Source organism: Scylla paramamosain, unplaced genomic scaffold, assembly GCF_035594125.1.
Source record: "Scylla paramamosain isolate STU-SP2022 unplaced genomic scaffold, ASM3559412v1 Contig1, whole genome shotgun sequence".
Classification (NCBI taxonomy): Eukaryota; Metazoa; Arthropoda; class Malacostraca; order Decapoda; family Portunidae; genus Scylla; species Scylla paramamosain.
In genome coordinates this window covers 2,452,501-2,472,482 of record NW_026973666.1, presented here as the reverse complement: position 1 = coordinate 2,472,482, position 19,982 = coordinate 2,452,501, and the positions used below count along the sequence as shown (strand labels likewise).

Sequence of the window (19,982 nt, the reverse complement as noted above, 5' to 3'; positions counted from 1 at the left end):
ATCGCCTACAAAAATATATAAAAAAAAAATGTGAATATGTACATAGATTATTGAAACATTGTGTTGTAGAAAAGGAAACCAAAGACATCGAACAGAAAAAAAAAAAAATCGAATCCTTATAAAATATAAATATTCTATTATATTCGGTGTTGACAATAATGTATTTCTAATTTATTTGAACTTTCTTGATTCTTTTATTTTATTATTATTATTGTTGTTTTTTATGACTGGTGTTTGTCATTCTCTCTCTCTCTCTCTCTCTCTCTCTCTCTCTCTCTCTCTCTCTCTCTCTCTCTCTCTCTCTCTCTCATCTCTCTCTCTCTCTCTCTCTCTCTCTCTCTCTCTCTACATATATAATAGACCACGAGAAACACCATCCATAAAAGCAACAACAATAATATTAAAATAAAAAAAATCAAGAAAATTGAAATAAATTAGAAAAAACATTATTGCCAACACCGAATCATCTCCGCTAATACTCCTGTTTGTCGCTCCTTGGAACGCGGTGGAAGACTGGGGAGTCCACGCACTTCACCAAGTTGTAGCGAGGGTTGGTGGTGAGCGGGTTGTGTTATGTTCCCATTCCCCAGTAAGGCTCCCATGTAGCTGAAGGTGCCGTAGCTTGTAATATGGTGGTCTCCCAAACTCATCGCCGCCATGTCTTCAGCTGGGACCTTGGAGGCTGGTGGGCAGCGGTACAAAGGTTAGCTTTTGTAAGTTTGGGCGTCTTGTCTCTGTTTTTTTCAAGGTTCTATGCTTGTTTGTGTGTTTTAATGTGTTTTTTTTTGTTTCTTGATGGTATAGCTGGTTTTTGTGTTTTTTGTGTGTTTTTGTGTGTTTTTGTGTGTTTTCGTGTGTTTTTGTGTTTTTGGTGGCTTTTAGTCGAATTGGAAAATACTTTTTTAAACCCCAACCCACTGTTTTTTTGAGTTTTATTGTCTTTTTTTTAAGTGTTTAATTTTTGAGTGGTTTATTTATTTTTCGTTAATTCGTCACATTTATATGTAAATAAGTTTAAATAAGCAATTAAAAAGTCATTAGAATGAAAAAAAAAGTTTGAAGCGTTTTCTGTTTTTCATGTAAGAGGGGAAACTGGTCAAGAGCAACAAAAATATAGTAAAAAAAAAAAAAAAAAACGTGGAGACGACTCAGAACGCCTAACTTCACAAAGAATGCTTTAGCTAGAAATGAAATGTGAAGTTTCCAATTTAGATTATAAGTAAAGGACAGACCGAGGGGACAGTTGAATGTCATTGAAGAAGAGGGGATATTTGTCTGGAAGGTTGTGTCAAGTTGATAGATGGAGGAATTGAGTTTTTTGAAGCATTGAACAATACCAAGTTTGCTTTGGTCAGGCGTTCTGTGGCTTCCCTGCGTGAACAGTTTACTTCCTGAAGGGATGGACGGCTATAAAAAGACGTGGAAAAGTGCAGGGTGGTATCATCAGCGTAGGAGTGGATAGGACAAGAAGTTTGGTTTAAAAGGTCATTGATGAATAACAGGAAGAGAGTAGGTGACAGGACAGAACCCTGAGGAACACCACTGTTAATGGATTTAGAAAAAGAAAAGTGACCGTCTACCACAGCAGCAATAGAACGGTCAGAAAGGAAACTTGAGATGAAGTTACAGAGAGAAGGATAGAAGCTGTAGGAGGGTAGTTTGGAAATCAAAGCTTTGTGCCAGACTCTATCAAAATCTTTTGATATATCCAAAGATTTTTCTAAATCCATTAACAGTGGTGTTCCTCAGGGTTCTGTCCTGCCACCTACTCTCTTCCTGTTATTCATCAATGAATTTCTAAACCAAACTTCTTGTTCTATCCACTCCTACGCTGATGATACCACCCTGCACTTTTCCACGTCTTTTTATAGCAAAAGTTTCATCAAAATCCCTAAAAGAGGATGACCAAGACTCAGTAAGGAAAGCCAGAAGATCACCAGTAGAGCGGCCTTGACGGAACCCATATTGGCGATCAGATAGAAGGTTGTGAAGTGATAAAAGTTTCATAATCTTTCTGTTGAGGATAGATTCAAAACTTTAGATAGGCAGGAAATTAAAGCAATAGGACGGTAGCTTGAGGGATTAGAACGGTCACCTTTTTTAGGAACAGGCTGAATGTAGGCAAATTTCCAACAAGAAGGAAAGGTAGATGTTGACAGACAGAGCTGAAAGAGTTTTGACTAGGCAAGGTGCAAGCACGGAGGCTTGGTTTCAGGTCCATAAGCCTTCCGAGGGTTTAGGCCAGTGATAAAAAGAAAAAAAAAAAAAAAAACAGCAACAAGAATAATAACAAGAATAACGTGAAAAAAAATAATGAATGATGATGACAGTGATGAAGATGACGATGACAGCAACTACTGACTCACCAATGACCAGCACGTCCTTCGCCTGCAGGTTCTCCCTGCACCACTTCGGGTCGTCGCTCACCACCAGGAACAGAGGGCGCTTCAACCTGGCGAGGGGCGGCAGTCAGGGCGTGTACAATGGAGGTCACAAGTGTTATCAGGTGTTCATTTTGTCGCGCTCCCTGGTCTGATAAACTTATGAAACCTGGTAAGTGGTAAAGGACCTTGGAACAGAACCTGGTAAGTGATTGATTGTACACTTGAAAACTTTATCCTTCACTTGAACCAGTTAATCTTTCACTGGAATCACAAAAAAAAAACATTGAAAAACAGATCAATCTTCACTAGAACCAACTAATCTTCCACTGTAGTCACAAAAACTATCGATAAACATGATATTCTACACTTAAACCAGTCAAAGCATCACTGGACTCACCAAAACAGCCTTGAAAACACCCAATAACCTCCACTAGAAACTGCTAAACTATCATTAAAATCACGAAACCCATTAAAACTACGACAATCTCCACTGGAACCTGTTAAAGTGTCACTGGACTCGCCAACACACCCTTGGAAACACCAACTTTGGCTGTGTCCCTTCAGTCTGGGTAGCACACAGAAACGTTTAAATGAGTGCGACTAAAAACAAACCTTACCGCTTCTTGTAGAACTCAAAGGCGTTGGTGTAGTAGAGTTTACCCAGCTGGGTCAGATTGTGGATTATCTTCAGGTGCCGCTCGTAGTCCGTCCGCCTGACATGAACAGTCACAATTGGGAAGTCCCTTTGGTGATACGTCGCGTTGAAACTCCTGAGAGCGTTGTTGATATTCTGTACGGCATTCTTCATCACCTCGTCCCGGAACTTGAAGAGGGTGTGAATCAGCTTCCGGTGCTCCAGGAAGAGGTCTCGAGGTTCGGGGTAGTCAGAGACGTAATATATATCGTCCAGTAGAGGTTCTGTGATGATATTTGAGGTGCTGTTGGTCCAGACTCGAGCCGCAGCCCTGTACAGCTTGTCATACAATTGCATGAAGGAATGGCTCTTAGTGTTGCCCAGGAAGCAGCTTGTGTTTGTGACCGGTACGACTATATTTTTGAAGATTTTGTTGAGGTTTTCGTGCATCCCTTTCAACGCGGACACCTGTTTGAGGGTAGGCAGGTGCTATGAGATGGGGGGGAAGAGACAGACAGAGTGTTTCCTATTCGCAAACGCTTTGCTGTCTCATCAGAACTATTTTTTAAAGCCAAATATGATAATTTGGGTAATCACATTGCCTTATTTCCCATTAACAATGCAAAAACCCTGTTAAACTGTAGCTATAATCTTGTAAACACTCTTGAAAATCCCTGTCATGTCTACTAAAACATGGAATCATGAAAATTCTCAGTAACGTACACTAGAATCATGAAAGCCCCCTTGAAAACCCTTAAAAGACTTCCACTGGAGCCTGTGCAAGTTAACCTAAAGGAGACACTGAAATGCTTGAGCATACTGCTTAGGGAAAGAGATGGACAGAGAGATTTTTCTGCAAATTTGGATAACCCTTTTGACTCTTTCCTTTAAGGATTGGCATCTTAGTGTGTCTTTTATTTAGCTATTTATCTATTTCTTTCTTTCTTTTTTTGTAGCTCTCAGCCAGACCCTCTTACGTAAAAAGAAGAAGAAGAAAAAAAAAAGAGTCTGGATTTTCCAGCACTACGAAAGTAAGGCAGTGGGCGATGACTCACTCGGACTCCAAACAGGTGACGCAGGAGGTAGAGGCTGGCGTACTGAAACATCTGGTTGCCCAGACGCCCTGACTCGTTGACGGTGACGAAAGGCTTGTCGCAGTCTGCAAGACATTCCTCGTGGCTGTAAGGGCCCTGTTCTGAAAGGCTCTCCCTCATCAAAGGCCGCAAAGATAATTAGTCAGGTTCTTATGATTTTTTTTTTCCTTTTTTGATTTGCAGAAGTTATGTTAATCTTCCAGTGTAATAATGAATTCTTCATTCACTTTTACTACAGCATCGTAAACTATCACTGGATTCTTGAAAACCACAACTACTTCTATCAGAGCCTGTTGATCTATCACTGAATCATGAAAAACACCGTTGAAAGCCCCAACAACTTCCAATAGAACCATTAAACTATAGAATCGTGAAAAAAGACACACAAGAAAACCTCAGTAACTTGAAGAACCTGCTAAATTATCATTGTAACCTCGAAAACACACTTGACAGCCAACATTCACTACAACCCGTTGAAACACTGGAATAATTAGTCCTACTCTTCAGTTTGGGAAGTTTAGGTACGATTAGCAATGGGTACTTCGGGCGTGGACGTGAGGCGTGGGCGTGCATTGCTTACCGTGCTCTGGAACCGGCTGAACGTACAGCTCACTAAGGTAAGGGAAGCAGCCAGACTTAGAGGGCAGCGGCAGGGGGTCCTTAAGTGGCAAAGGGCGAGGGTCCGCCTGCTCATTTGTCCTGGAAGCTGTTGTGTTGAGGATTGGAAGGTTCCTGCAGGTGACCAGGAGGTTTTCCAGCTCCGTACTTGATACCTGGAAGACTGTGTTGTTGGCCAGGTGTTTGGTGAGCCATAGGTGTTTGTCTGAGGGGATGAGGAACAGAAGGACGTAGACAAGGCAGAGGAGTCCTAAACATAGTGCCGGTGTTATCTTCTGCCTGAGTGTGGCCATGACTACTGCGGCATGTGAGGGCTGCTTTCTGTACGTGTTAGGGCTTCTCCAGGTGTTGAGGGCTTTGTTCAGGTGTTAAGGGCTTGATTACCAGATGTTACGTCTTGCTTCCTCCGTATCTCACGTGTCTAAGGAACAAGGCACCAAGTTAACACGTCATTGACCCTTGAAAAATCAAAGAACTTCCACTGGAGTCTGTTAAACTATCCCTGGAATCATGAAAACACTCGTGAAAAGCCCAGTAACTTTCACTGTAGCCTGGCAAAACAGACTTGTGCATTGGTTGTGATCATTATTACATTAGCTGGTGAACGCCGTGGACAGAAGTAGCTGACAGTTGTTGCTGGTGTGGAACTCGCGCCGGGCTTGAGACGCTTAAGGCGTCAAGTGATGGTTGGTCAACAAACCTTTCCAAACTGAAAGACCTTTCTGCTAGTGAAGCACCGCACGAAAGTGAAACACATGCAAGATGTAGACTACAAAGTTACAATGGCACACTCACAGAGACACCACGCCCCGTACTGAACTGTGCACTGGCAAGAAGAAAACGATCCCGGACAGAAGTGTGCACTCACAGGAAGACGATGTAATTATCCCGGACAGGGCCCCATTGCTGTTACCTAAAGTGAACTTCCAGGTTCCTGCACTTAACATCTCACTCGAGTGGTCTGTCTCAGGGTACCCAAGAATCACGGAAAGGACGAAACAATCTGTAATAAATACAATGTGTACGAAATATAAGCGAATGGCCACAAAAGTGTACTAATCCTGTGCTAACACAGAAAAAAAAGCTTCTACCATCACCATTACCGAGCTGTGTCAACTCTTAACAAAAAAAAAAAAAATATCGACTAAAACAATTCACAATATGCACGCATCACCTCTCTCTCTCTCTCTCTCTCTCTCTCTCTCTCTCTCTCTCTCTCTCTCTCTCTCTCTCTCTCTGTCAACCTTAAATTCGTGTACTGTTCTTTCAAAGCTGCCTAATGCTCAGCACTAACACTGACTGCTGAGTCCCTTCCATTCATCCACCACTCTGTTTGAGAACCAATTCCTTCCTGTCTCATTTCTAAATATAACCTTTTCAAACTTTCCGCAGGTCACCACAAGTCACCACGAGTCACCACCGCGTCACTCAATCACCACCGCGTCACTCAGTCACCACCACGTCATCACAAGTCAGCACCAAGTCGAGATGAAATGACAACAGTTTTCAGAATAAGAAATAATTGGTTCAAACTTGATAAAGGTAAGAGAGAGAGAGAGAGAGAGAGAGAGAGAGAGAGAGAGAGAGAGAGAGAGAGAGAGAGAGAGAGAGAGAGAGAGAGAGAGAGAGAGAGAGAGAGAGAGAGAGAGAGAGAGAGAGGAAGGAATTGGTTCTTAGAGCGGTGGATGACTGGAACAGACTGGAATGGAATGGAATAGACTCAGTAATCAGGCTGTTAGTAACTGTTATTGCTGAGTCAATAGGAAGGTTTGAAAGATTAGAGAAGTGTATGGATGGGGATGACTGGTGGAAAGAGGCGGCCATGTTTGATACAAGGACTGATATCTGTAGGTCTGATGGCTTCCTGCACCAACCCTTGTGTTCTTGTGTCATAAATACCAAAACGAGGCAAACACGTCACTTATCACTTCTGTGGCCTTTGGAGATAGCTAGGGGAGGGGGAGACTTCATCCAGGGCCGCAGAGACAACAAATCTTCGGAAGTCTTGACCGGCGAAGCGTTGAAGTTAAAGTAAGAGAGTGTAATGCTGCGTAACCAACACCGCTGTTTTCATGCAGCTGTGACCGGTGACAAGTTATAACTATTGATGATAATACACACACACACACTCACACACACACACACACACACACACACACACACACACACACACACACACACACACACACACACACACACACACACACACACACACACACACACACACACACAACATTCATGAGTGTTAAATTATTTGGCAACAATTTTGCAATCGTTTCCTCGCGTGTAGTTTGAAGAGTCTGTGGTGAAATATTTACTGCAGTCCATGTTGTCAGTGCCTTTCATTTTAAACACCTGCATTAAGTCGCCTCTTAGTCTTCTTTGTGTTAATGGGAAAAGATTTAATTGTTTAAGACGCTCCTCGTATGATTTGTTTGTTAGGCTTGGTAGCATTTTTGTCACTACGCTAAACTCCTTCTAATTTATCAATGTAGTAGGGGCACCGTGCTGGGACGCAGTGTATAGCTTCTTTTGTTTCCTGACACTTATTCTTACTGTCTTCCTCATTCTCGTCTTTATCACCTTCTTTGTGTTCCCTCTCTTCGCCACTTGTTCTTCTTTACAATCCGTCATTTTCCTCCTTCCTATACAGAGAGGATTGTGTCCTTAGATTTATATTCAAAAGCTCTGCCGATTTAGCCAATTATTTTATTCGCTTTCTTTTCGACTTGTGAACATTGCTGGCTGGGTTTTAAGTTGCTCGATGTTCTCACTCCTTAATCACTTTTGCTGTCAACACTTTTAAGTTGGCTACCATTTAAAATATACTTTGCTTTCTGGTTTGTGTACCCTGCGTGAAGCACTTTGCACTTATCTGCACTAAAACTCATTTGGTTGGTTTGCCCCACACTCTGACAACTTGTCTATGTTTTTCTTCATTTCTATTACTCGTTCGTATGAGACTACGGAGTTCGTTATTTTGGTGTCATCAGCAAACTTCGATATTACACTGGTAACACCCTCAAGTATGTCATTTATATAAACAAGGAAGAGAACAGGTCCTAAGACTGATCCTTGTGGCACCCCGCTGGTTATGTTAGTCCACTTGGATGCTTTTCTGTTTATTACTATTTGTTTACGGTTATTTAGCAGTTTTCTACCTATTTCAACACGTCACCTTGGATACCGTGTGATTTTAGTTTAATCAGTAAACGTTTGTGGGGGACTTTGTCGAAGGCATTTCGAAAACCAAGATATATTACATCTGCCGCTTTACTCTCGTCATGCTGGTTCAGAATATCATAGAAGAAGTGTAAGAGGTTCGTCAAACAAGAGCGTTTGTTGCAGAAGCCGTGTTGACTATTTTTAAGCAAGTTGTTTTCTTATAAGTGATTAACGAGTTTATCTCCTATTAGTGTTTCAAGCATTTTTCATACGACTGAGATTAAGCTAATTGGCCGGTAATTATATGGTGAAGATTTACTGCTTTCTTTTGAAAATCGGAGTTACGTTAGCAAGCATCCACTCGTCAGGTACTGTACCGGACTGCAGGGACTTGTTGAACGATACGGTCAGTGGTTTAACTAATTCGGATTTTGCTTCTTTTAAGATGCGGGGTGAGAGCGTGTCAGGCGCGGGGGACTTGCTTGCTTGAAGCTTATCGAAGCATTTTGACACAACACTTCCTGTTATATTGGTGCTGCTTACAACGTCGTTGTTATTAATTTGGGCTGCTGGTACCGTAGGGATGTCGCTGAGGGAGACTGAGAGAGAGAGGGAGTGAGGGGGAGGGAGGGAGGGAGGGAGGAAGGGAGGCAGGGAGGGAGGGAGGCAGGGACACTTGCAGGAAATGTGTGGATTGCCACGTAATCATAAAGCACACACACACACACACACACACACACACACACACTCGAAAGCAGATGTGCAGACACACCTGTATGATATTCACTTCACCTCTCTCTCTCTCTCTCTCTCTCTCTCTCTCTCTCTCTCTCTCTCTCTCTCTCTCTCTCTCAGCTACACGCCAAGGTAATGTTAGGTTAGGTTTAATACATGTGCCATATATATATATATATATATATATATATATATATATATATATATATATATATATATATATATATATATATATATATATATATATATATATATATATATATATATATATATATATATATATATATATATATATATATATATATATATATATATATATATATATATATATATATATATATATATATATATATATATATATATATATATATATATATATATATATATATATATATATATATATATATATATATATATATATATATGTATAATTTTTGTTCGTTATATATGTATATAGATTAGGTTTGTTTTTATGGGTTTATAATATAATGTTACAGTAAATTAAGTTAAGGAGGTAAAATGGTCAGTAGGTTTGTAAGGAAGCTGCGCCTTAATGGAGCTGGATAGATTATTATTTTGTACATATTTGCTGACAACATCTGAGCATTAGTAACACCAATAAAAAATAAATTAAATGACAGGTTGCTGGAAAGTGATGGCGACCTTCTTATTTGTATGAAATGAAAAAAAAAAAAAATGATAATAATTAACAAGACGCTGCAATAGAAAAAAAAATGCACACACGAGAGAGAGAGAGAGAGAGAGAGAGAGAGAGAGAGAGAGAGAGAGAGAGAGAGAGAGAGAGAGAGAGAGAGAGAGAGAGAGAGAGAGAGAGAAATATGACTAGATAAATGAAAAAAAAAAAAAAAAAAATATATATATATATATATATATATATATATATATATATATATATATATATATATATATATATATATATATATATATATATATATATATATATATATATATATATATATATACAAGTTAAATAAATTGGTTTAAATGAAAAAAAACGAATATATTTGTAAAAAAAAAAAAAGGAAAGTAAGAGGAAAATTTATAATAAGTAAATAATATAATATATGAAATATAAGATAAATAAAATTGTAAAGGCACAAGTGTGGATAAAATAGATTCCTGATAAACAAATAAATAAATAACATGAATAAGTGAGTAACTAAATAAATCAATTCAACATTTCCTTTTTTTTTTTTTTTTTTTACCATAAGAAGAGGAAAAAATATATGGAAATAATTTTAGAAAAGTTTCCGTTGAAAAAACAAAGACGCGGGACCCATTTTCTGTTTTATCTCGTTTTCTTCATCACTAGCACCGCGTTTTCTAAGAGAGAGAGAGAGAGAGAGAGAGAGAGAGAGAGAGAGAGAGAGAGAGAGAGAGAGAGAGTGGGCTGCTTTGTGTGCATCTCTCTCTCTCTCTCTCTCTCTCTCTCTCTCTCTCTCTCTCTCTCTCTCTCTCTCTCTCTCTCTCACTAGTATAATAAGGAAAAAAAAGCGTATTAGATTTCTTGTAACAATATATTTTTTACTATTAACTTTACTAGTGTGTCGAATATCACTGTAACATTTTCGTTATAATATTAAAGTTTAGATGAGGAGTGATTTTTTTTTTTCTTTTTCAATTTCCATCCGTGAAAAATATAAATGTTGGTGGGTGGGGGGAGGGGGAAGTGTGATTTTGTCATTGTTATCCTTGAAATACTTACGTTTTCTTTTACTCTCAAAATATCGACATTCATAGTAAATGCTGGTACCAGTAGTTCTACTCCTTTTCCCCGTAGTTTTTATTCAATTTTTTTTTTTTTTATAAATAGTAGTAGGTGCTGTGTTAACAGTGCCAGTATTATTATTTTTATTATTATTATTATCATTATTATTATTATTATTATTATTATTATTATTATTATTATTATTTTTATTATTATTATTATTATTATTATTATTATTATTATTATTACTACTACTACTACTACTAGTAGTAGTAGTAGTAGTAGTAGTAGTAGTAGTAGTAGCAGTAGTAGTAATAGATAGAAATGTGATGTTACAAAAATTCAGATCAATTTCCACTGTATTTGATTATATATATTATTATCACCTCTGTGGGCTTTAGAAATATCCATTACACTACACAATGGTAGAGAGAGAATTTTGGAAAGTACATACATTATTGGGAATATCGAAAAAAAAAAAAAAAAAAAAAAAAAAAATATATATATATATATATATATATATATATATATATATATATATATATATATATATATATATATATATATATATATATATATATATATATATATATATATATATATATATATATAGTAAAAAAAGTGAATAACTATATAAATTGGTGGAAGTACTGTGTTACAGGAAAAGGAAACAAAGAAATTGTAAAAAAAAAGTATTTATTAGAAAACACAGTTCATTAGGAAAGATTAATCATGGAAGAAAGTGTTTAAAAGAATTACCGGAAACCTTTTTTCCCGGAGAGAAAGAATGATGAAAGTGTGTATGTGAGACACATTATTGGAAACATTGTCTGGTAAAGAAGGAATCAAGAGTGTTTTGAAAAGGAGAGACCCTACTGGAAACATTGTGTAGGAGGGAAAGAATCGATAAACAAAGTGTTTACAAAGAGAAAACTACAAAATTACCATAGAGAAAGAAAAAAAAAAAGGAAAACATGAGAAACACCATCCAGTAAAAAACAACATTAATAATAATATTAAATAAAAAGAATCAAGGAAGTTAAAATAAAGTAGAAAACATTATTGCCAACACCGAATCATCTCCGCTAATACTCCTGTTTGTCGCTCCTCGGAACGCGGTGGAAGACTGGGGAGTCCACGCACCTCACCAAGTTGTAGCGAGGGTTGGTGGTGAGCGGGTGTGTTATGTTCCCATTTCCCATTAAGGCTGCCATGAAGCTGAAGGTGCCGTAGCTTGTAATATGGTGGTCTCCCAAACTCATCGCCGCCATGTCCTCAGCTGAGATCTTGGAGGCTGGTAGTGCAAAGGTTAGCTTTTGTAAGTTTGTAAGTTTTACCTGTTTTTTTTTTTTTTTTTGAGGTTCTAGTGGATGTGCTTGTGTTTTAAGGGGTTTTTGTGTTTCTTGATGGTGGTTTAGGTGGTTTTAGTGTGTCTGATGTTTTTATGTGTTTTTGTGTGTTTTTTGGTGCTTTTTGTGTGTTTTTGGTGCTTTTTGTGTTTTGTGTTTTTGGTTTTGTGTTTTGTGTTTTTGGGTTTTTGTGTGTTTTTGAGTGTTTTTTGGTGTTTTTTTGTGTTTTTGGTGTTTTTTGTGTGTTTGTGTTTTTTTGTTTTTTGTTTTTTGTTTTTTGTTTTTTGTTTTTTTTGTTTTTTGTGTTTTTTGTGTTTTTTGTTTTTTGTGTTTTTTTGGTGTTTTTGTGTGTTTTTGGTGTTTTTTGTTTTTTGTTTTTTGTGTGTTTTTGGTGTTTTTGTGTTTTTTGTGTTTTTTGTTTTTTTTGTTTTTTGTGTGTTTTGGTATTTTTGTGTGTTTTTGGTGTTTTTTGTGTTTTTTTATGCTTTTTGTGTGTTTTTGGTGCTTTTTGTGTGTTTTGGTGTTTTTTGTGTTTTTTGTGTTTTTTGATGCTTTTTGTGTTTTTTGTGTTTTTTTGTGTGTTTTTGGTGTTTTTTGTGTTTTATGCTTTTTGTGTGTTTTTGGTGCTTTTTGTGTGTTTTTTATGCTTTTTGTGTTTTTGGTGTTTTTTGTGTTTTTTTATGCTTTTTGTGAGTTTTTGGTGCTTTTTTGTGTGTTTTTGGTGCTTTTGTGTGTTTTGTGTGTTTTTTGTGTTTTTTGATGCTTTTTGTGTGTTTTTGGTGCTTTTTGTGTGTTTTTGGTGTTTTTGTGTCTTTTTGGTGTTTTTTGTGTTTTTTGATGCTTTTTGAGTTTTTGGTGCTTTTTGTGTGTTTTTGATGCTTTTTGTGAGTTTTTGGTGCTTTTTGTGTGTTTTTGGTGCTTTTTGTGTGTTTTTGGTGTTTTTTGTGTGTTTTTTGTGCCTTTTGTGTGTTTTTGGTGCTTTTTGTGTGTTTTTTTTGGTGCTTTTTGTGTTTTTTGTGCTTTTTGTGTGTTTTTTGGTGCTTTTTGTGTGTTTTTGGTGCTTTTTGTGTGTTTTTGGTGTTTTTTGTGTTTTTGGTGTTTTTTGTGTGTTTTTGGTGTTTTTGTGTGTTTTTGGTGTTTTTTGTGTGTTTTTGGTGTTTTTGTGTGTATTTGGTGTTTTTTGTGTGTTTTTGGTGTTTTTTGTGTGTTTTTGGTGCTTTTTGTGTGTTTTTGGTGCTTTTTGCGTGTTTTTGTGTGCTTTTTGTGTGTCTTTGGTGCTTTTTGTGTGTTTTTGGTGTTTTTTGTGTGTTTTTGGTGTTTTTGTGTGTTTTTGGTGTTTTTGTGTGTTTTTGGTGTTTTTTGTGTGTTTTTGGTGTTTTTGTGTGTTTTTGGTGTTTTTTGTGTGTTTTTGGTGTTTTTGTGTGTTTTTGGTGCTTTTTGTGTGTTTTTGGTGCTTTTTGTGTGTTTTTGGTGCTTTTTGTGTGTTTTTGTGTGCTTTTTGTGTGTTTTTGGTGCTTTTTGTGTGTTTTTGGTGTTTTTGTGTGTTTTTGGTGCTTTTTGTGTGTTTTTGGTGTTTTTGTGTGTTTTTGGTGCTTTTTGTGTGTTTTTGGTGTTTTTGTGTGTTTTTGGTGCTTTTTGTGTGTTTTTGGTGCTTTTTGCATGTTTTTGTGTGCTTTTGATGCTTTTTGGTCGTTAGAAAAAATTTTTTAAAGCCTGACCCACACTTTTTAGAGGAATTTGACCCACACTTTTTAGAGGAATTTGTTATCCTTTTTTGGAAGGCTTTTAATTTTTTTGGGGTGGTTTATTTATTTTTTGTTAATTCGTCATAAGTTTAAATAAGCAATTAAAAAGTAATCTAGAATGAAAGAAAAGGTTTCAAGTGTTTTCTCTTTTATGATGTAGGAGGGGGACTGCTCAACACCAACAAAAACAGTAAAGAAAAAAAAAAAAAAAAAAGGAGGGCCACTGAGGTAGCGGTCCCCAAAGAGAGTCGAAAGCGCTAGTGAGAAATTACAGGATAAGTGTCTTGAAACCTCCCTCTTGAAAGAGTTCAAGTCATAGGAAGGTGGGAATACAAAAGCAGGAAAACAGTTCCTGAGTTTACCAGAGAAAAGAATAAATGATTGAGAATACTGGTTAACTCTTGCATTGGAGAGGTGGACAGAATAGGGGTGAGAGAAAGAAGAAAGTCTTGTGCAGCGAGGCTGTGGGAGGAAAGGAGGCATGCAGTTAGCAAGATCAGAAGAGCAGTTGGCATGAAAATAGTGGTAAAAGATGGCAAGAAATGCAACATTGCGGTGATGAGAGAGAGGCTAAAGACAGTCAGCTAGAGGAGAGGAGTTGATGAAACGAAAAGCTTTTGATTCCACTCTGTCTAGAAGAGCGCTATGAGTGGAATCCCCCAGACATGTCAAGCTTACTCCATACATAGACGGATAAGGCCCCTGTACAGAATTAGCAGCTGTGGGGTGAGGGGGTTAGAAAAACTGGCGGAGATGTCTCAGAACGCCTAACTTCATAAAAGCTATTTTAGCTAAAGATGAGATGTGAAATTTCCAGTTCAGATTGTAAGTAAGCGAGGATGTTCAGTGTAGAAGAGGGGGACAGTTAAGTGTCATTGAAGGAGAGGGGATAGTTGTCTGGAAGGTTGTGCCGAGTTGATAGATGGAGGAATTGAGTTTTTGAAGCATTGAACAATACCAAATTTGCTCTGCCCCAATCAGAAATTTTAGAGAGATCAGAAGTCAGGCGCTCTGTGGCTTCCCTGCGTGAACAGTTTACTTCCTGAAGGGATGGATGTCTATAAAAAGACGTGGAAAAGTGCAGGGTGGTATCATCAGCATAGGAGTGGATAGGACATGAAGTTTGGTTTAGAAGGTCATTGATGAATAACAGGAAGAGAGTAGGTGACAGGACAGAACCCTGAGAAATACCACTCTTAATACATTTAGGAGAAGAACAGTGACCGTCTACCACAGCAGCAATAGAATGGTCAGAAAGGAAACTTGAGATGTTACAGAGAGAAGGATAGAAGCCGTAGGAGGGTAGTTGGGAAATCAAAGCTTTGTGCTAGACTCAATCAAAAGCTTTTGATATGGCCTAGGCAACAGCAAAATTTCATCAAAATCTCTAAAAGAGGAAAGCCAGAAGATCACCAGTAGAGCAGTCTTGACGGAACCCATACTGGCGATCAGATAGAAGGTTGTGAAGTGATAGAAGTTTCATAATCTTTCTGTTGAGGATAGATTCAAAACTTTAGATAGGCAGGAAATTAAAGCAATAGGACGGTAGCTTGAGGGATTAGAACGGTCACCTTTTTTAGGAACAGGCTGAATGTAGGCAAACTTCCAGCAAGAAGGAAAGGTAGATGTTGACAGACAGAGCTGAAAGAGTTTTGACTGGGCAAGGTGCAAGCACGGAGGCTTGGTTTCAGGTCCATAAGCCTTCCGAGGGTTTAGGCCAGCGAGGGCATGGGAAACTTCAGTTTGAAAGATTTTAGTGGGTAGCGTGAAGTAGTCAGAGGATGGAGGAGAGGGAGGAACAAGCCCTGAATCATCCAAGGTAGAGTGTTTTAGCAAAGGTTTGAGCGAAGAGTTCAGCTTCAGAAATAAGTGAGATGGCAGCGGTACCATTAGGTTGAAATAAAGGAGGGAAAGGCGAAGAAGGAAAGTTATTGGAGATGTTTTTGGCTAGTTGCCGGAAGTCACGAGGGGAGTTAGGTGTTGAAACATTTTGACACTTTCTGTGAATGAAGAACAGACACTTGTTGATGTCATGGTGATACAGGTGGTGGGCTTGCACGAAGCCTGTGTTCATTTGTACGCTACAGGAAATGAATGGATCAGGCTTCACTACTTTTACATTTTTGTGTCTTTGTACATACATAGACCTTGCTTGTCAATATGATATGCAACCAAATTTTCATGTCAAATATTTTAAAAAGTCTGTTTTCTTTCTTTTTTTCTTTTTTTTTTTTATAGTGGGGTCTTTTTTTTTTTTTTTTTTTTGTTAATAGCAGCCGTGTTGATGGTGTTGTTTGTGGTCGCGTGCAAGGTTGTAGTGGAAGTGCGTGTATTTTAACGTGTTTTTTGGTGTGTTATGGTTTAGCAGCTTTACTGGATGTTACTGGATGTTACTGGATGTTTATTGGATGTTAATTTCAAGAGTGTTTTTGTTTCTCTCCCTTAATTACTGGAGCTACTGGAGTTTAAAAAGAGTTTTTCATGATTCTGGACTTTAACAAACTTCATCATAATTTATAAGGTTTTTCAAGAATGTTTTCAAACGACAAATTTTATTTTTCTTCCTTTACTATAAAAAAAGTAAAGAAAAGAAAGAAAGAAAAATAAATAAAATAAATAAATAATAATAATAATAATAATAATAATAATAATAATAATAATAATAAAAAGAAAAAAACAAAAACAAAACAAAACAAGAACAATAACTAGAAGAACATGAAAAAAATAATGACAATGATGATGATGACAGTGATGAAGATGATGATGACAACATTTACTGACTCACCAATGACCAGCACGTCCTTCGCCTGCAGGTTCTCCCTGCACCACTTCGGGTCGTCGCTCACCACCAGGAACAGAGGGCGCTTCAACCTGGTGAAGAGCAGCAGTCAGGGCGTGTACACTGGAGGTCACAAGTCTTAACACGTGTTCATTTTGTCGCGCTCCCTGGTCTGATAAACTTATGGAACCTGGTAAGTGGTAAAGGACCTTGGAACAGAACCTGGTAAGTGATTGATTGTACACTTGAAAACTTTATCCTTCACTTGAACCAGTTAATCTTTCACTGGAATCACAAAAAAAAACATTGAAAACACATTAATCTTCACTAGAACCAACTAATCTTCCACTGTAGTCACAAAAACTATCGATAAACATGATATTCTCCACTTAAACCAGTCAAAGCATCACTGGACTCACCAAAACAGCCTTGAAAACACCCAATAACTTCTACTAGAAATTGCTAAACTATCATTAAAATCATGAAACCCATTAAAAGTACGACAATCTCCACTGGAACCTGTTAAAGTGTCACTGGACTCGCCAACACACCCTTGGAAACACTAACTTTCGCTGAATCCCTTCAGTCTGGGTAGCACACAGAAACGTTTAAATGAGTGCGACTAAAAACAAACCTTACCGTTTCTTGTAGAACTCAAAGGCGTTGGTGTAGTAGAGTTTACCCAGCTGGGTCAGATTGAAGAGCTTCTTCATGTGCTTCTCGTAGTCCGTCCGCCTGACATGAACAGTCACAATTGGGAAGTCCCTTTGGTGATACGTCGCGTTGAAACTCTTAAGAGCGTTGTTGATATTCTGTACGGCATTCTTCATCACCTCGTCCCGGAACTTGAAGAGGGTGTGAATCAGCTTCCGGTGCTCCAGGAAGAGGTCTCGAGGTTCGGGGAAGTCATGGATGTGGTAGGAAGTGTCCAGCAGAGGTTCTATGATGACACTGGAGTTGGTGTTGATCCAGGCCCGAGCCGCAGCTCTGTACAGCTTGTCATACAGGCCCATGTAGGAAATTCTCTTAGCCTTGCCCACGAAGCAGCTTGGGTTCTTGACCGGCGTGACTATGTTCTTGAAGAATATGTCGAGGGTTGCGTGCATTTTATCGAGCGTGGACACCTGTTTGCAGGTAGGCAGGTGCTATGAGGAGGGGGAGGGACAGACAGAGAGGTTCCTATTCGTAAATGCTTTGCTATCTCATCAGAACTATTTTCAAAAGCCAGAGATGATAATTTGGGCTGCCACAATGTCTTATTTCACATTAACAATGCAAAACCTCTGTTAAATTTTATCCATAATCATGTAAAACACTCTTGAAAATCCCTGTCATGTCTACGAAAACCTGTTAAGCTATCACTGGAATCATGAAAATTCTCAGTAACGTACACTAGAATCATGAAAGCCCCCTTGAAAACCCTTAAAAGACTTCCACTGGAGCCTGTGCAAGTTAACCTAAAGGAGACACTGAAATGCTTGAGCATACTGCTTAGGGAAAGAGATGGACGGAGGGAGATTTCAAGACACTTCTGCATTTTTGGATAATACTTTTGGCTGTTTCCTTTAGGGACTGGCATCTTAGTGAGACCTTTATGTATCTGTTTATCTATTCTTAACCTTTTGTAGCTCTTATCCAGGGACACTTCTTATATGAAAATAAAAGCAAGAAAAAAAAAAAATAGAAGAGTCTGGATATTGTAGTAGTAGGAAAGAAGGGCAGTGGGCGATGACTGACCCGGACTCCAAACAGGTGACGCAGGAGGTAGAGGCTGGCGTACTGACACATCTTGTTGCCCAGACGCCCTGCCTGGTTGACGGTGACGTAAGGCTGGTCGCAGTCTGCAATAGAGTAAGACATTCCTCGTGGCTGTAAGGGCCCTGTTCTGAAAGGCTCTCCCTCGTCAAAGATAATTATTCATGTCTTTATGATTTCTTTTTCCTCTTTGATTTGTTGATTTGTAGAAGTTATGTTAATTTACCAGTATAATAATGAAATCTTCAGTGTCTTTCACTGCAGCATTCTAAACTATCATTGGAATCTTGAAAACTACAATAACTTCTACCAGAGCCTGTTGATCAATCACTGAAATCATGAAAAACACCGTTGAAAACCCCAACAATTATAGAATCTTAAAGAAAAAACACCCAAGAAAACCTCAGCAACTTGAAGAACCTTGTAAATCATCATTGTAACCACGAAAACACCCTTGACAACCAACATTCACTACAACCTGTTAAAAGTGACGAAACACCGAAATATTTACTCCTACTTTTAAGTCTGGAAAGTTTAGGTACGATTAGCAATGGGTACTTCGGGCGTGGACGTGAGGCGTGGGCGTGCATTGCTTACCGTGCTCTGGAACCGGCTGAACGTGCAGCTCACTAAGGTAAGGGAAGCAGCCAGACTGAGAGGGCAGCGGCAGAGGGTCTTTAAGTGGCGAAGGGCGAGGGTCCTCCTGCTCATTTGTCCTGGAAGCTGTTGTGTTGAGGACTGGAAGGTTTCTGTAGATCACCAGGTTTTCCAGTGCCGCCTTTGGAAGCTGAAAGACTGTGCTGTTGGCCACGTCCTTGGGGAGCCATCGGTGTTTGTCTGAGGGTTTGAGGAACAGAAGGACGTAGACAAGGCAGAGGAATCCTAAACCTAGTGCCAGTGTTGTCTTCTGCCTGAGTGTGGCCATGGCTACTGCGGCATGTGAGGGCTGCCTTCTGTACGTGTTAGGGCCTTGATTCTCCTTCAGTTAAAGGTGTTGGGGCTTCTCCACGTGTTATAGTCTCGATTTCTCTTCAGTTAATGGTGGTAGGGCCTTGATTCTCTTCAAGTTAAAGGTGTTAGGGCTTCTCCAGGTGTTATAGTCTCGATTTGTTTTCAGTTAAAGGCGTTAGGGCTCCTCCAGGTGCTAAGAGCAATGTTTAGGTGTTATGGGTTTCCTTCAGGTATTAGGGTCTTATCCCAGGTGTTAGACGCTTGAGTATCAAATGTTGTCTTCCTTCTTCAGTACCCCACGTGTCTCTGTAAGGAACAAGGCACCAAGTCACCACAAGTCACCGAAATCATGAAAATACCCTTGAGAAGTCAAATAATTTCCACTGGAGCCTGTGAAGACTGACTTGTGTATTGGTTGTGGTCATTGTATTAATTGTATTATCAACTTCTATACGCAGTGGACCAAGCTACCTAACAATTCTGTCTGGCGTAGAAGGGGATTGAGATGCAGGAGGCTGAAGAGAAGAGAGGTAGTAGTGGTAAAGTCAAGCTCCTTTCCACTCTGTCTTCTACCTTTTCTGATCTTTGGTTGGTTAAAAGTTTTCCTATGAATAGCGACAGTTGACTTAAAGGAAAGGAATCGCATGCCTCTCTCTCTCTCTCTCTCTCTCTCTCTCTCTCTCTCTCTCTCTCTCTCTCTCTCTCTCCCTCTCTCTCTCTCTCTCTCTCTCTCTCTCTCTCTCTCTCTCTCTCTCTGCTCCACGCTAAGGTAAGGTTAGGTTAGGTTAGGTTAGGTTAGGTTAGGTTAGGTTAGGATTAGGTTAGATTAGGATTAGGTTAGGTTAGGTTAGGTTAGGTTAGGTTAGGTTAGGTTAGGTAGATGTACCATGGATATTTATATAAGTGTTGTTTGTTATAAATGTATGTAGATTAAGTTTGTTTATAGGGGTTTGTAATATAATGTTACAGTGAATTAGCCTCAGGTGGTAGAATGGTCAATAGGTTTGTAAGGAAGCTGCGCCTCAATGGACTTAGGCATTTGTG

At 38.7% G+C, this 19,982-nt stretch overlaps 2 protein-coding genes across 7 annotated transcripts in view; both read right to left on the bottom strand.

Moving 5' to 3' along the window:
• Nucleotides 1-316: 316 nt before the first annotated feature.
• Nucleotides 317-6,805, bottom strand: LOC135095687 (galactoside alpha-(1,2)-fucosyltransferase 1-like). 5 transcript variants are annotated; one of them, XM_063996698.1, is made up of 7 exons: nucleotides 6,652-6,805; nucleotides 5,599-5,733; nucleotides 4,693-5,151; nucleotides 4,074-4,213; nucleotides 3,002-3,486; nucleotides 2,367-2,452; nucleotides 317-682 (listed from the first exon to the last, which is right to left on the bottom strand). In XM_063996698.1, the coding sequence occupies exons 3-7, from the start codon at nucleotides 5,021-5,023 to the stop codon at nucleotides 447-449; spliced, it is 1,278 nt and encodes a 425-aa protein (XP_063852768.1). In that variant the 5' UTR covers nucleotides 5,024-5,151; nucleotides 5,599-5,733; nucleotides 6,652-6,805; the 3' UTR covers nucleotides 317-446. The 5 variants fall into 5 exon arrangements, with proteins under 5 accessions (XP_063852768.1, XP_063852766.1, XP_063852770.1 ...); XM_063996696.1 differs by having other exon boundaries at nucleotides 5,644-5,733; XM_063996700.1 differs by having other exon boundaries at nucleotides 4,074-4,177; nucleotides 5,644-5,733; nucleotides 6,652-6,804.
• A 4,233-nt stretch (nucleotides 6,806-11,038) lies between these two features.
• Nucleotides 11,039-19,982, bottom strand: part of LOC135095851 (galactoside alpha-(1,2)-fucosyltransferase 1-like) — a 35,625-nt gene continuing 26,681 nt past the window's right edge. The window contains exons 2-6 of one of the 2 annotated variants that reach the window (XM_063996989.1): nucleotides 18,585-19,244; nucleotides 17,970-18,073; nucleotides 16,872-17,377; nucleotides 16,239-16,324; nucleotides 11,039-11,653 (exon numbers count right to left, since the gene is read on the bottom strand). In XM_063996989.1, the coding sequence (XP_063853059.1) occupies nucleotides 11,445-11,653; nucleotides 16,239-16,324; nucleotides 16,872-17,377; nucleotides 17,970-18,073; nucleotides 18,585-18,912 (1,233 nt within the window). In that variant the 5' untranslated portion in view covers nucleotides 18,913-19,244 and the 3' untranslated portion in view covers nucleotides 11,039-11,444. The remainder of the gene's footprint in view (nucleotides 11,654-16,238; nucleotides 16,325-16,871; nucleotides 17,378-17,969; nucleotides 18,074-18,584; nucleotides 19,245-19,982) is intronic. The other variant, XM_063996990.1, reaches the window with a different exon arrangement.

What these genes read in the sequence shown, in the direction of transcription:
- LOC135095687 (XM_063996698.1), bottom strand. Translation starts at nt 5,023, where the DNA reads ATGGCCACACTCAGGCAGAAGATAACACCGGCACTATGTTTAGGACTC. An exon ending in GTCACCTGTTTGGAGTCCGA is followed by an intron (nt 3,487 to 4,073) that starts GTGAGTCATCGC and finishes ACCCTCAAACAG; the next exon opens with GTGTCCGCGTTGAAAGGGAT. An exon ending in GAAGGACGTGCTGGTCATTG is followed by an intron (nt 683 to 2,366) that starts GTGAGTCAGTAG and finishes GCTGCCCACCAG; the next exon opens with CCTCCAAGGTCCCAGCTGAA.